The sequence below is a fragment of the Cygnus atratus genome, chromosome 2 (assembly GCF_013377495.2).
Source record: "Cygnus atratus isolate AKBS03 ecotype Queensland, Australia chromosome 2, CAtr_DNAZoo_HiC_assembly, whole genome shotgun sequence".
Classification (NCBI taxonomy): Eukaryota; Metazoa; Chordata; class Aves; order Anseriformes; family Anatidae; genus Cygnus; species Cygnus atratus.
In genome coordinates, this window is record NC_066363.1 from 117,637,052 (window position 1) to 117,651,164 (window position 14,113).

At 36.1% G+C, this 14,113-nt stretch overlaps 1 protein-coding gene across 6 annotated transcripts in view; it reads left to right on the forward strand.

Annotated features, from left to right (window-relative positions):
• The window catches only part of SNTG1 (syntrophin gamma 1), a 368,908-nt gene that overhangs the window by 205,538 nt on the left and 149,257 nt on the right, over positions 1-14,113 (forward strand). For 4 of the 6 annotated variants that reach the window (XM_035553170.2, XM_035553172.2, XM_035553169.2 and 1 more), the window contains 2 exons: positions 81-215; positions 11,204-11,260. In XM_035553170.2, the coding sequence (XP_035409063.1) occupies positions 81-215; positions 11,204-11,260 (192 nt within the window). The remainder of the gene's footprint in view (positions 1-80; positions 216-11,203; positions 11,261-14,113) is intronic. The other 2 variants (XM_050708869.1, XM_035553173.2) reach the window with 1 other exon arrangement.

A 14,113-nucleotide genomic window follows, 5' to 3' on the forward strand; every position in this document is an offset into this window, starting at 1 on the left:
TGTTGATGTATTTGTGGATGGATTCTAGCAATACAGCATGCTAACTGAGAAAACTTTTTTCTTTATTCCTTCCTTTGAAGACAAAGACAGGGATTTGTTTGCTGCAGGATGGTAACCAGGAGCCTTTCAAAGTGCGACTGCACTTAGCCAAAGATATTCTGATGATCCAGGAGCAGGATGTGATCTGTGTGTCTGGTGAGCCTTTCTATTCTGGTGTAAGTAGTTTTTATTTATTCTTTTAAGATGTACTTTTAGAAAAGTAAAAATACTGTGTGTGTGTACATGGGCGTGTGTGTGTACGTATGTATGCATTTAATGTCAGGTTAATATTTAATTTTACATTTTTAACACCAAGTACATTTTAGTATAACACCTACTGAGAGTAAATCCTAGCAATACCCATCTAGGAAGCAGCAATAACAACAAATAAGTTATATGCACGACTACACTATTGTTTCTGTGCACTGACCCTTGAATCCCGGCGCCACTTAATACAGCAAGGCAATGACTTTTACAAAAACAAAACAACAAACAGATGTACTTAGATATCTGAGCATTGTCTGTGGAGTTGATAAGACAGCTGATTTTTAACTGTTATGGCAGGGCTTTACTGGATCAAGGTACAGCAATGTTATGTTACCCTTCGTATCTTTGTTTGCTTCATGTTGTATTATAACACTTTACAGATATTGTCAGTCGATGATGTGAGGGTCACCAGTTGAGCTGGCAAGTTACTTTAATATGGATGGACTTCAGCTGGAACAGTGCAGTAGTGTGATTTACATATTACATGATGTGTCAGATCTCTTATTTTGCATTGTATAGAATTTTTTGGATAAGAAACTAAGTCTGTAGACAATTATTTGGAAGATCTGTGAAATGTAATGTAGAATAATATTGTAGGCTTTTTTTGAATTATTGTAATGATAAGTTTTTATTTAGAAGATAGCAAAATAAATAAAATAAAAACATTTTCTATTCATTTATAAAGACATGCTGTAATTATATTTTGTAGAGTGATTTTTAATTTTCTTTTGAAACTTTTATGAACATTTTGTTCTCCCCTTCAGCTAAATAAAATTATTGTAGGATTTCACGTTAAATCCTCTGAGACATAGTGCTATAATACCTGTTAATGCAAACATACTCTGACTAATATTATGTCTGTCTATATTATTATTTAATTACAGCTGTTGCCAAATCCCTGTGTCTCTAAATACAAGTATAATAAAAAGATAAAAAGCAAAATATAGAAATAAATTGATAGAATGTTAGTGGTGCTGACAGTATGGAAAATTAATGGAAAATTTGTAGAGGAATCCATCTCACAGTGTTTCTGATCATTTCTCTGAAACAAGAGCGACATACTGCCTATGGTGTCTCCATACACATTGGGTTTATTTGCATGACAAATCTGTCTTTTGACAGATTTGTCTTTTTGACCATTTCATGCTGTACAACTTCTTAATACAATTCTGTGAGTTGTATATGGAATAAAGATGGTCCTTTTACTAATCAGACTGTGCTGTTCCTTGACATACAGGATGTCTAGCAACCCAGGCAGAAAGAAATTATGAGTTCAAGCACTGGCTATAGCTATAGCTGCTCAATTAGCACATGCTGCAGCACTTTTACTCCACCAACACCATTCTGACTTTATTTATTGAAAGATTTTATCACTCACAAATAACGACTTTCATTATTGTGCTGTAATATCTATTACTTCTGCTGAACTTTGTATTTAAATGTCTTCATGACATGCATATTTAATTTTTTCCCATTTCACAGCAAAGCTTTCTCTTAAAGTTTTTTCCTCTTTAGTTTTGCAACAGAACTGTTGAAAATAGTGAATTTGCTTCACTGATTACACACCCCCTACTGTATTTGCATATTGGATGCATAACTCATTAACTGATTGATATTAATATGGTGATGAGGAGTTCCTTTTCTATTGGCAGTATTCATTGTTAGGCCAGAAACTCTGGAGCTCTTTACCCTGATTTCCTCTGGGATTAAGACTAGGTCTTGAATCAATAAGTTCATTCTAGCTAAGGATGATTGGCATTTCATAGATAGTTAACTGTCCTTTTGTCACAAACTATTTAAATCATCTGGAATTATTTGTTGTGATTGTATAGCATGGTCAGACAAGTCCCACAGGCTTACTTTTTTGCATTTTTTCTTCATTTTTTTTTCTTGCTGTTATTAGGCTTCTTTTTGTTTGTTTGCTTGCTTGTTTTTCTTGCTCCTTTTACTTTGCTTTGTTGATTTTTCTTTGTTCTTGATGTCATTCTAAATGATGGACCACATCTATTTTACTTTAACATACTTTTGACAGACCGAGTGGTTTCATTAGAAAATAATATTGAATACCTCATTGAATAAACTCTAAAGAATAAAAATAAAATTTGTAACTGAGGAACAATAGTGATAAACTTTACAGACAAGTAGCTACAGTAAAACACCTTTTTAATCTTTTAAAAATAATCTTCAGATAATTTGATTACAGGGTTTTACTTCACTGTTTAGGAACGAAAGAGTGTTACTTTATTTCTAGTTTAGAACAGTGCCTCTTCTGTGTGTTGAGTCTGAATCAATTTGCATGCTCCTCTGTGTACGAAACACTTTAAACAGGCACTTAACTTTCCCGGGGTATCCTGATCTGCATTCTGCAGAATAATTTAAGTGAAGCAATGAGCCCTTAGGAATGAGGTGCTGCTTAATGTGAGTACATGGAATAAGGAGCTAGTTCTTAATATAGAACACTTCCTTTTTAGTGGAAAAAAATTGTAATTTCCCCAAACTGAAGAGGGGCAAAGCAACCTTGTCTCTCCTATCACTGCATGCAGTTTGGAGTAAGAAAATAAAATATGTAAAAGATTATAAGCAGCATAGCATTAAAACAGTGTTAAACTAAAAAAGAAAGCATCTGTTTCTTTAGTAGGTTGAACAGAATAATGGTGTTCATGAGGATCCTACATCAGTCATGCCTGAAGCAACTCCATAAAACATCAAAGAAAGATAGTTCAAACAACCACAGATTAGATCTAAATTTCAGTATCAGTTGCACCAAGTATTACAGACATTTCTTTATGTATACAACATGAAAGACTTGCTTTCCAGGAAATAGAAACATTGTGGGTTCACTATTATGCTACTAGTGGGTATCTGATATAGATATGAACTCCAGTGCAAATGAACAAGTGAGATGAGAATATTTTGTGAAACTCAAAAGTCTAGAAGACAGTTACTTTACAAATGCAAATGAAATCCTTGCCTGTGGAAAGTTTTGATATTATGGGAAGTGTATATCTGGCTTTTGACTAGTGTGTGTGCTGAAGATATCCTGAGACTGTGTGTGAGAAAACTGTAAGATGAGACCAGTGACTGTTAGGTCAGGTACATTTTTCTTTCCCCTAAAGTAGTAGACTCTCACACAACATCTGTTTATAATTGTGGTGCTGCCAACACATAGCTTTCTTACAATCATCACAAATTTCTATAGCCATCACTTGTGGTACAGTACAGTCAGGACTTTTACTCGTTTCATTTGAAAAAGAAATCCCCTGAAAACAGCTGAACTATACCACATGTGAACTTCATTGGTATTGATAGCAGAATAATTTTTATTTTTTATTTCCTTTTAAATGTATTCCTTGAATTGCAGGAAATTTTACTTACAAAATTTTACTATATGATGTTCAAGATGACAATGTGTGATAAGGTGAAACCCAGTCTTTTTAGATGTATACGTAAATAGACCAGACTAACAAGGATTGCCTGATATTGTCCTTGCTGAAAATTAGGACAGGAGGGGGGTTCCCCAAGATACAGGTTGTCTGGTTTGAAACACAAATCTTCAGTAGGCTAATTCCTGGGAAAAGTTTTAATCTTTACTGTTCCAGAATCATTTTTGTTTGTTTGTTTTGCAGTTCATCCTTACAGTTTCTATCACCTTTTGTGAATATTTGAAACTCAAGTAAAAGGTTACTGTGTTTTTATCCAGAAAAGTAGTTTACCTTTTGAAGGAACCTTTTTCTTTTTTTTTTTTTTTTTTAACAGATTCTATATGTTTGCTAATTGTACTCAGGCAAGAGGTTTTTTTTTATAGTGTATCTGCATGTAAGATCCATAAACCAATGATGACAATGTGCCATTTGACAAGATGAATGGTTTGAATCACCTGCTGTTTTCCTAAAAGACTGAAAATGAACTGTGAGCAGCTGGCAAAATGCTAACTTTTGTTACCAGGACAATTTGTTTTAAAATAATTTTCTTATAGGTTCTGTTGAAGAGTCATAGATTTTCTGAAATACATTTAACTCACTGATGAAAAGATAGAAATGATTCTCATTCATTTTGAGTAATCTAATTTTATGCTGCTATGTAGTCATGCATTATTTAATTAAATGTCTCATAATTTCTTCTAGCATTTTTATATTAAGGATGTTTTCAGGAGATTTATGTGAAGATCATTTGTACTTTCTATACTAATAAAAAAATGAATGCGTGTTTTTGTGAATTTGTAGAGCTCTCCAAGTGGTATAGCATTTCTCTAAGGATTTAACAGAGTTTGATACAAATGGATTTGAAGTTAACCTATGGACTGTAATTGTTTTTTGGATAGGTAAGAGGCTTTCATCTATAAACACCTTTTCCAAGGTCAGAAAGTAAGACTGAGTTAAACTATTGAACTGAAGCCAGATCTGATTTCTGACATTACTAATCACACAGCCATTCTTCTTTTTCTTGTAAAGATAAGAACCTATTACCTTTAACCTTGTCCTTTTGCTACTGTGAAATCAACTACATTGAAAGGTTTACAACTCTATACAGTGCCCATATTTACTAAAAATTAGTTGCATTAAGTATTTTTCAGCTTACAAGATTTGCACAATAAAATGTTTTTCTTGATTTTTTTTTCTTAAATTATAAAGCTATTATTCATTTTTAAGTATAAGCGTAAATTCAGAACATGTCACTTAAACCCGAGTTGCACGAGCAGTCAGATGAATTTATCTTATTTCCCTTGCTTGCTGCACATTGTAGAATTTTGGAGACTTACTGAAAGTGTATTTTAAATCTGTTACCTTGAATCATTCTGTTTTGAGAGTTTGAATTTTTTCTTTTCATATATTTTGGTGTAGGTAAAACAAGTTCAATTAATATTAGGAATACTAAGGATTATAAAAATTTGTGGAAAAAAAAGTGAAAAGCTTAAAATAGTAAACATAAGGGTTTGGTTTTTTTTCTGCTTTCTATTTATTTCTGTATTTATTTAAAGTCTTCTCTTTGGTTTTATTTTTTTCCCCACAAAGACAAATATTGAAAACCAGGAAAGATTTGGAAAACCCAAAGCATTGATCAGTGTTTGACTGAAGCTTGCAGCTGGAAACCGCAGCTATTGTGAAACCACAGAATGTGTTCTTTGCCAAGACTTGTGGGAATTAAAATCTGTACTGACCTTGAGTTTGTATTTTTTTATTATTATGTTTATTCATTTATTGAGATATTGAGAAATGCAGTACTTTGAAATAAACCAATCCTAGGAATATAATTTTTACAAGTAGAAATTTAGGTGTTTCTGCTTTTAGGCATATGGTATAGGAATAGTAACATTTTGGAGTGAGAACAAGCAAAGTGACAGGTGCTCTTGCTCATTAGAGTCAGTGTTAGCAGTCTACACAATACAGCTGCATTTACCACACTCAATCTCTAGCACAGCTGCAGAGGAACTAGGATTTCTGACTAACCAGGCATTCTGCTGCTCTCCTATACTGCCACCCCTCTCCAGTTACATGAGGAACTGAAATAAGGTGTCAAGTTTTGAATGTCATGTGACAGGAATTACTAGCAACTGAGCAAGGCTGCTGGTTAATGCTGCTAGTTCAGAGTGGAGATGAAGTGACCTGTATGTTTTTAGAATGAGTGTAAAGTTTTGACTGCTCATGTCAATTAATCCAAAGAAATACCAATAACAAAAAAGTAAAGCGTTAACAAAAAGAGGATGTGAAATCTCTGTGTTTGAAAATGTAAGAAAATATTCAATGCATAAAAAAATTTCTTATGACTCTTAGGTCAACGTGGGATGTTATTACTAATGACCGCTAAAGTAAGAGTATAGCCTTGAGGATACTATGGCTTTAAATGTTTACAGATTGATCTATAAAGTTGTTACCAATGTATTGTTCATATTTTTATATTTCATTGTTGCATTTTTAGAATTATATCTTAACATTTTTCTCCTTTTTTTTTTTTTCTCTACAGTTTTGCATGTTACTGTGCTATTGTAGATTTCTCTTCAGGTCTATTCCTGTTTTTCCAACTACTGCTTTCTCCTCTGCCTTGGGTCAGCTTTTTTCCATGTTGTTCCATGTAGATATATAGTACCTTGGTGTCTGTTCCATCTACTGTAAAAGCAGAGTTCTTGTTTTCTGCTTGTGTACAATTAATGATTACATAGGATTCTGTACCTTCTTTTCCTGTTTATTTACTGTTGGTATGTGCTTACAAGGTCATTCTTCACTTCTAATCTCACTTAAGATGATGTTGGTGATCTCAAGAAGATCATACTGCTGTTTAATGAGAAATGTTTATATATCTTTAATGAAAGCCTATAAAATACTGCTTTTCTGTTCCACTGCATAGATCTCATAGGAAAAAAGATTTTTGCCAAAACTCTTAGCTCTCTTTTCCGGTCAGTGAACACACATGTGGACGAGGAATTTTGAGTTACAGGCATGGAAAATGCTGACAGCTTGGCAGCAGTTCTGAGTTTTTCAGTAAAATGATAACTACTTTTGTTCTGTTCCAGGAAGTAGCTTCTGAAACACTCCTCCGAATCCTGTGTTTAAAGATCCTAGGAGCTCTAACTCTATTTAGTATAATGTAGCTAACAAATGTGATAATAAAATTACAAGCTAACAGGATGTTATTTAATCTTGATATTAAACTAGGTAGATTTTCATCAGAATTGAGTTTTGTTTGTGAAAACTTGGAGATGGCATTGTTTTGTGAAGCTGCAAAACCAATGCAAACTCAATTGTAGAATGCTACCCCTGTAAATAAAGAAGGGAAGGCTAAATTACGTAAAATATTAATAGACAAGTCTACATCTGACGTAGATTTTCAGTTAGATTTTGTTTTAAGCACATAATTAGAATCAATGGAGCAGGACTTTCTTTAAGTTAGAACAACGTAAGTGGTGTATTGAGATATGTAGAGTGTTTCTTTACTATTAAAAAAAATGTGTTGCCTTCTAGAGTTATCATCATATTTTATTAATTAATAATTTTAAGGCATGTAAGAACCTAGAAAGCTGTTAGACTAGTGAAAAGCAATTTATTATTCTTATTGTTCATTTGAAATGCTAATTAAAGGCATCAGAACGTTTTTTTTTCTTCAGTTTACTGGTCAGAATTCTTTATTATATGAATCATCATATTTCACATAAAAACACGGTGCATTGTAGATGACATTTTTTTCAGTTCACCTTGGCTAGAGATGGCACTGAAAATGAAGCTTAGTTTAGATTTATCACAAGTAACATACTGCAAAAGAAAACCTTATTCAGATAAAAGAGTTTTCTGGCAAAACATTTCAAAATTGTTATCTGCTATCAAAATACTTACTTAAGTTACTTTGCCAACTGTAAATGCGAGGATGATCTTTCCAAAGTCAAAATTGACATCCTGGCCCTATACTCAATGGAGGACATAGATGATGAAGATGATTACTGCCTAACTTGGACACCTGCTTAGACTCATCTAGGTTGAATATATCTATTTTCCTGTATTGGTTACAGGAGAAAACTAGCTTTGACCACTGCCTAAGTTTTGTATGACTTAACTTCTATTAAATAAGTCCTATTATTTTTCTTACAATGTTTTGGTTAAAAGAAGAAGAGAGGCTGATCAGAGCCAGGGTCTAATCCAACACCAAGATTCTGGGGGTATGAAATGTGGTGATACTTCTGACAGTTCTGGAAAAGCTGTTTCACAATATTATTTATGTGAGTTTTGTAGATGCAGATTAGTGGATTACCGATGGTTTAGTAATGAAATACGTCATTCGTACGTAATTCTGATTTTGAAGGTTGTTACTTGTTTGTATTTGTTAGCTATTGTGTTATGTAGAGTATGGAAGTCCTTACATATAAAATACACCAAAGTAATAAATTTCTTTGTTGTAGGTCTGGGAAGTGTGTTGAATTAACCTAGGTTAAATACAATGCAATGCCTTACATGTAACACAGAGAGGATTTAATTTGCAGTATGTTCTTGGTGTTCAATTCAGTTCAGTAACAGTCCAAACCTGAAATATTTAATATCCACTCTCAGTGGAGCTAGAAAAGAACCTAGAAAAAATAGCATGTGAAATCCACTGAAACTGCGTTGTGCTGGAAAGTTACAGTTGCATGACTTTTTTTTTTCAGTCTTCCATTTGCTTACTATTACACAATTTTGTCTAGTTAGTAATCTGCTATATTGGCAAAGCATTTTTCAAATATGCATTTCTTCCTCTTAAAAAGTAATGCCAGGCTCCAGTGTAAAATATTTCTAGTTTTCTGTCAGATGGCCTGGCAAACTCTCTCTCTCTCAATAATAATAAAAAAAAAAAATCAAGTGTTTTCATGGCTTTCTTTGATCTGCCTTAGCTTGAGTGAAAACCAGAAAGAATATTTTATTGACTCTTTTATATGGGTACCTTTGTGTGTCTTGTGCTAAGCAACAGAACAACAACAAAAATATATATGTGTATATGTATATTTTGCAGGCAGCTTTCTCTTAGGCTTTTTAGAAAGCATAGCCATAGCTTAGAACATATTCAGGTGCCACTATTTACACTTAACAGAGATAATGAGCTACAAATTTTTATGAAGATTTATGTTCTTCAGTGAGCATAGTGCTTAATTTGTATTTTGTGGAGTGTGATATGCTTTGTTCCATGCATAGGTAATGTAATAGTATTATGTCAGTTTACCTTAATGCCAACTATTATGCCAGTTTAACCTGAACAGGTTGTTATTTTTTAGCGTCTTCTTAAGTAACACGAGTATTTTCTGTTTGATTTGAACATGTATAACAAAAATGTTAGCATGCATTGACTAGAATATACTACGCAAGTTTTTGTTCTTAACTACATATCCAACAGAAGATAGAAGTGGAAATGAGGGGAAGCTAACAAAAAAAAAAAATAAAAATACTGCCATTAGCAGAGCCACAGCTGATTGTTTCACGTTCTTATGTGTAAGCTCAGTTTAGACCAAACATCAAGCTGTGGCCTATATTAGTTTATCCCTAATTTATTGTCTGCAGTATTAGCTGTGGCTGAAACCTCCTGGCAGACAAAAGGTTTTTTGAGTGCAGTTCATGCCCAGAACTCAAGTAGCTTTGTGGACTGAACTCAGTTTCTGGGAATGCCATCATAAAAGTTCCTGGATGGTGTGAGTGGAGAGCTGGGAAGGCTCTTCTGGACCCTCTGCACAGTGTAGATGCACATTGGTGGAACAAGTTAGCCTTACATTCCTCTATTGCCATGCTGTGCATTCAGTTGTGGGTTACAAATGCAAGAGTATAATTTGTTCATGTATTTCAATACATTAAAAATTTGAAAAGTTTGGACATTAGCAGCAAAATGGTATAGCTGTTTCTTAGAAAAAAATAAACATTTACAAATATTAGCATAAATAATTAAACATAAAGTCTCATTTTAGGCAGCTGGTTTTGTGTTGCAACCCAAAACACTGCACAGGTTTATACTTGTTCTTTCTGCAGTTACTCAATTCATATTTGTAACAAATGTGAAAAAGAAGGAAGAAACTGCATTTTCCCTCAAATGTAGCAACTCCATTTTCCAAAACTCTTAGGTGGTGTCCCTACCTCTCTTCTTTTCCTTTTTGTGTATGAAGGAAAAATAGGTCTGTAAAGCTTTCAGGCTTCTTCTTGCTGACATGTTTCTCATATGAGCCAGCAGAATACCTTATGCATCTTAAATTCCTCAATAGCCATATGGAATGAACTATGATCCAGCCCTTAATGTAGTAAATAACACGGACGGTATATTTTTGTGTTGTTTATGCAAATCTGAAGGGCACTGGCAATCTATGCTGATTGGTCTGAAATGTATGAATATATGTTGTATAAAATACATATTTAGACTTCTGCAATTCTACATATTGAAAAAGATATAAAATCCAGGCCACAAATACAGAATATTAAAAAAAAAAAAAAAAAAAAAAAAAAAAAATCTAGCTATTCCACATATTTGTGCCTGGACATATGGTATATGTGCACACCTACTATTATTATTTATTTTTTTTTTACTGCTATCCAAGCTCACTAATACTAAATGATCCTTGGGAATAAATTCAACAAGACAGACTAGGGAAAAAAAGGTCTTTGATTTTTTAAATGTTCATATTTAAGACAGACACTAGCCTATGGTTTTTACACAACAAATTTTAAGAATAGGCAATAAAAGAAAAAAATGAGCCAGTTTAAATAATTCTGCCCATAACAATAGCCATTATGACTTGGTTATGATTTTTAAACCGTAGCTGTGAGGTCAACAGTGACTGCGTTTACATTAGTCTCTTAATTTGGATCAGGAATGTACCTTGAAATGAGTTTCTGGATCATCTGCACTAATCATGCTTTTCTCATGTCACTGACTGGTGTTGGAGTATGCAAGCTGTATTCCTTTTGGATGAAACTAAATTGGAAAATTGGAAATTGGAAACTGCATTCCAGAAATGCAGTTTACGTACTTTAGCATTTAGTGTTCAGTCTGCCTATGGGGCCAATTTAATGCCAGTTAAGTAAGATCTCTGAAATGCATCTGTTTTGGATGATGTATCCTGAATTAACAGTTTAACTCTACAGATCTGTTCTTATTGCATTGCTGTACTGGCTGCAGTACAGTAGTGCACACGTAGTATCATATGAACTGAACAAATTCATTTTTGTCTGAGATAACATCTGCTGTTCTTCTGGACTTTGTCACTTACCCCCTGCACCATAGGTTTCATGGGATTTTTCCGTTCAGGAAATCACAAGTTTATTATAACAAGAAAAATCAATGTAGGAGGGTAGCACAGAATGACTTATTGAAGTGTGAATGTGGATGTTATGGGAAAAAAAAAAAGACAAACAAAAAAACCACTCTAATTCTAACCAAACTTGATTTAACTTTTTTTTTCCAGGAAAGAACAGTAACAATTAGAAGACAGACTGTAGGAGGATTTGGATTAAGTATAAAGGTAGGATGTTTTTTCGGTCTTTTATTCCACATTACACAAAAAGTGTCTTTGTATATAGTTAATTTTAGTGGGGACAAATTATATTTCAGAGGACTAGAAACAATACAGCAAATATGTTCTAGAAAGTTAGCTTCTGTCACAATATGGCAACCAGTAGCTACATTGCCTTGTGGAACAGAAGGCAATGGAAAGATCATCCCATTAAGATTCAGGCCGAGCAGCTCTTTAATAAGATTTGATAGAAGAGTTGAAAAGTGTTTGCAACTGCACAGACTGTACTTTTGTTCAATAGCACTCTAATTTAGGTGGTTGTTAATGAATGTTAAATTACAGTGGCAGGTATAGGGAGGAGCCAATAAGTTCATAATAGGTTCTCCTACAAAGAATTTCATGTTACTTCAGTGCAATTCATTAGCTCGACAGAAAGCATTATTGCTTTCTCATAGCGCTTATTTTGCTTACACATCAAGCAACTGTAGTGATTTATCATGTTACCATATTTTGCCTATCCTCAGTAAGAATTAAGAACATATGGAAGTGTGATTCTTTTCGAGGGACAGAGGGTTAATCATTTTTGTCATAAGCTTTCTGTAAATCTATATTGCTGCAATATTGAAAACCTTACCTTAGCTCTGAATCTCAGTGTAGAGATACAATGTTAATTTTATCTTCTAAACACAGCAGTCCTCAGCCTCAAAATGGCAATGGAAAAAATCAAGTGTACTTCACATGAATGCAAAGAGTCTTAAATTATGCATATTATGTGGAAGTATAGACTTTCCTGTGAACATCTGCTAGTACTGACCTTATAAGAAATGACTCAGAACAGGGATTAATTTGCTTTTGTGTTGTCATTGATAAGAATATTGCTGAATAGAAATATTAGTTCTTAACAGCAAGTGCACCAAGATATATTTTATCTCGTTGACCCACTAAAGACCTCTGTGCAAGGAAAACATTTTGCTATTTTGTGGCCAAAACTTCCCATGTGTTTAGTCAACTGTATACAAGTTATCTTCTTGCAGTGTCTTTATAGGTTACTGTTCTCTGAATAATAATGCAGTAATGCATGTCAGTGTAAGATAAAGTATATGGGTGATTGAGGTTGTTTTTAGTTAGTAGTAAGAAATAGCTGCTTACAGTAAGGATTTTTGAGGTTTGGGAAGCAAATCTCACGAAGTTTATTAAAGTTGACTAAGACACAGACACAGACAGACACACAGACACAGACACAGATTTCTAGGTTGGAAGAGACCTCAAGATCATCAAGTCCAACCTCCGACCTAACACTAAGTACTCCACTAAACCATATCGCTAAGCTCTACATCTAAACGTCTTTTAAAGACCTCCAGGGATGGCGACTCCACCACCTCCCTGGGCAGCCCGTTCCAATGCTTAATAACCCTTTCGGTAAAGAAGTTCTTCCTAACATCCAACCTAAAACTCCCCTGGCGCAACTTTCGCCCATTCCCCCTCGTCCTGTCACCAGACACGTGGGAGAACAGACCAACCCCCACCTCACTACAGCCTCCTTTAAGGTAACTGTAGAGAGCGATAAGGTCGCCCCTGAGCCTCCTCTTCTCCAGGCTGAACAAGCCCAGCTCCCTCAGCCGCTCCTCGTAAGACTTGTTCTCCAGACCCCTCACCAGCTTGGTCGCCCTTCTCTGGACTCTCTCGAGCACCTCCATGTCCTTCCTGTAGCGAGGGGCCCAAAACTGAACACAGTACTCGAGGTGCGGCCTCACCAGAGCCGAGTACAGGGGGACAATCACCTCCCTAGACCTGCTGGCCACACTGCTTCTTATACAGGCCAGGATGCTGTTGGCCTTCTTGGCCACCTGAGCACACTGCTGGCTCATATTCAGCCGACTATCAACCAATACTCCCAGGTCCTTCTCGGCCAGGCAGCTTTCCAACCACTCATCTCCCAGCCTGTAGCTCTGCTTGGGGTTGTTGCGCCCCAGGTGCAGGACCCGGCACTTGGCCTTGTTGAACTTCATACAGTTGACCTCAGCCCATCGCTCCAGCCTATCCAGATCCTCCTGCAGAGCCTTCCTGCCCTCGAGCAGATCGACACACGCACTTAGCTTGGTGTCATCTGCAAACTTACTGAGGGTGCACTGGACGCCCTCATCCAGGTCATCGATAAAGATATTAAAGAGGACCAGCCCCAGTACCGAGCCCTGGGGGACACCACTTGTGACCAGCCTCCAACCAGATTTGACTCCATTCACCACAACTCTCTGGGCCCGGCTATCCAGCCAGTTTCTAACCCAGCGAAGCGTACGCCAGTCCAAGCCCCGAGCAGCCAGTTTCTTGAGGAGAATGTTGTGGGGAACGGTGTCAAAAGCCTTACTGAGGTCAAGGTAAACCACATCCACAGCCCTTCCCTCATCCACCAAGCGCGTCACTTTGTCATAGAAGGAGATCAGGTTCGTCAAGCAGGACCTGCCTTTCATAAACCCATGCTGACTGGGCCTGATCGCCTGCTCGCCCTGCAAGTGCCGCGTGATGACCCTCAAGATAATCTGCTCCATGAGCTTTCCTGGCACTGAGGTCAAACTGACAGGCCTATAGTTACCCGGGTCTGCCCTCCGGCCCTTCTTATAGATGGGCGTCACATTGGCTAGCCGCCAGTCAACTGGGACCTCCCCCGATAGCCAGGACTGCCGATAAATGATGGAAAGCGGCTCGGCCAGCTCCTCCGCCAGTTCTTTCAGTACCCTCGGGTGCATCCCATCCGGCCCCATCGACTTGCGCACATCCAAGCTTCTTAGCAGGTCGCCAACCATTTCCTCATGAATAGCAAAGGCCACATCCTGCTCCCCATCCCCTTCCGCCAGCTCAGGGCAC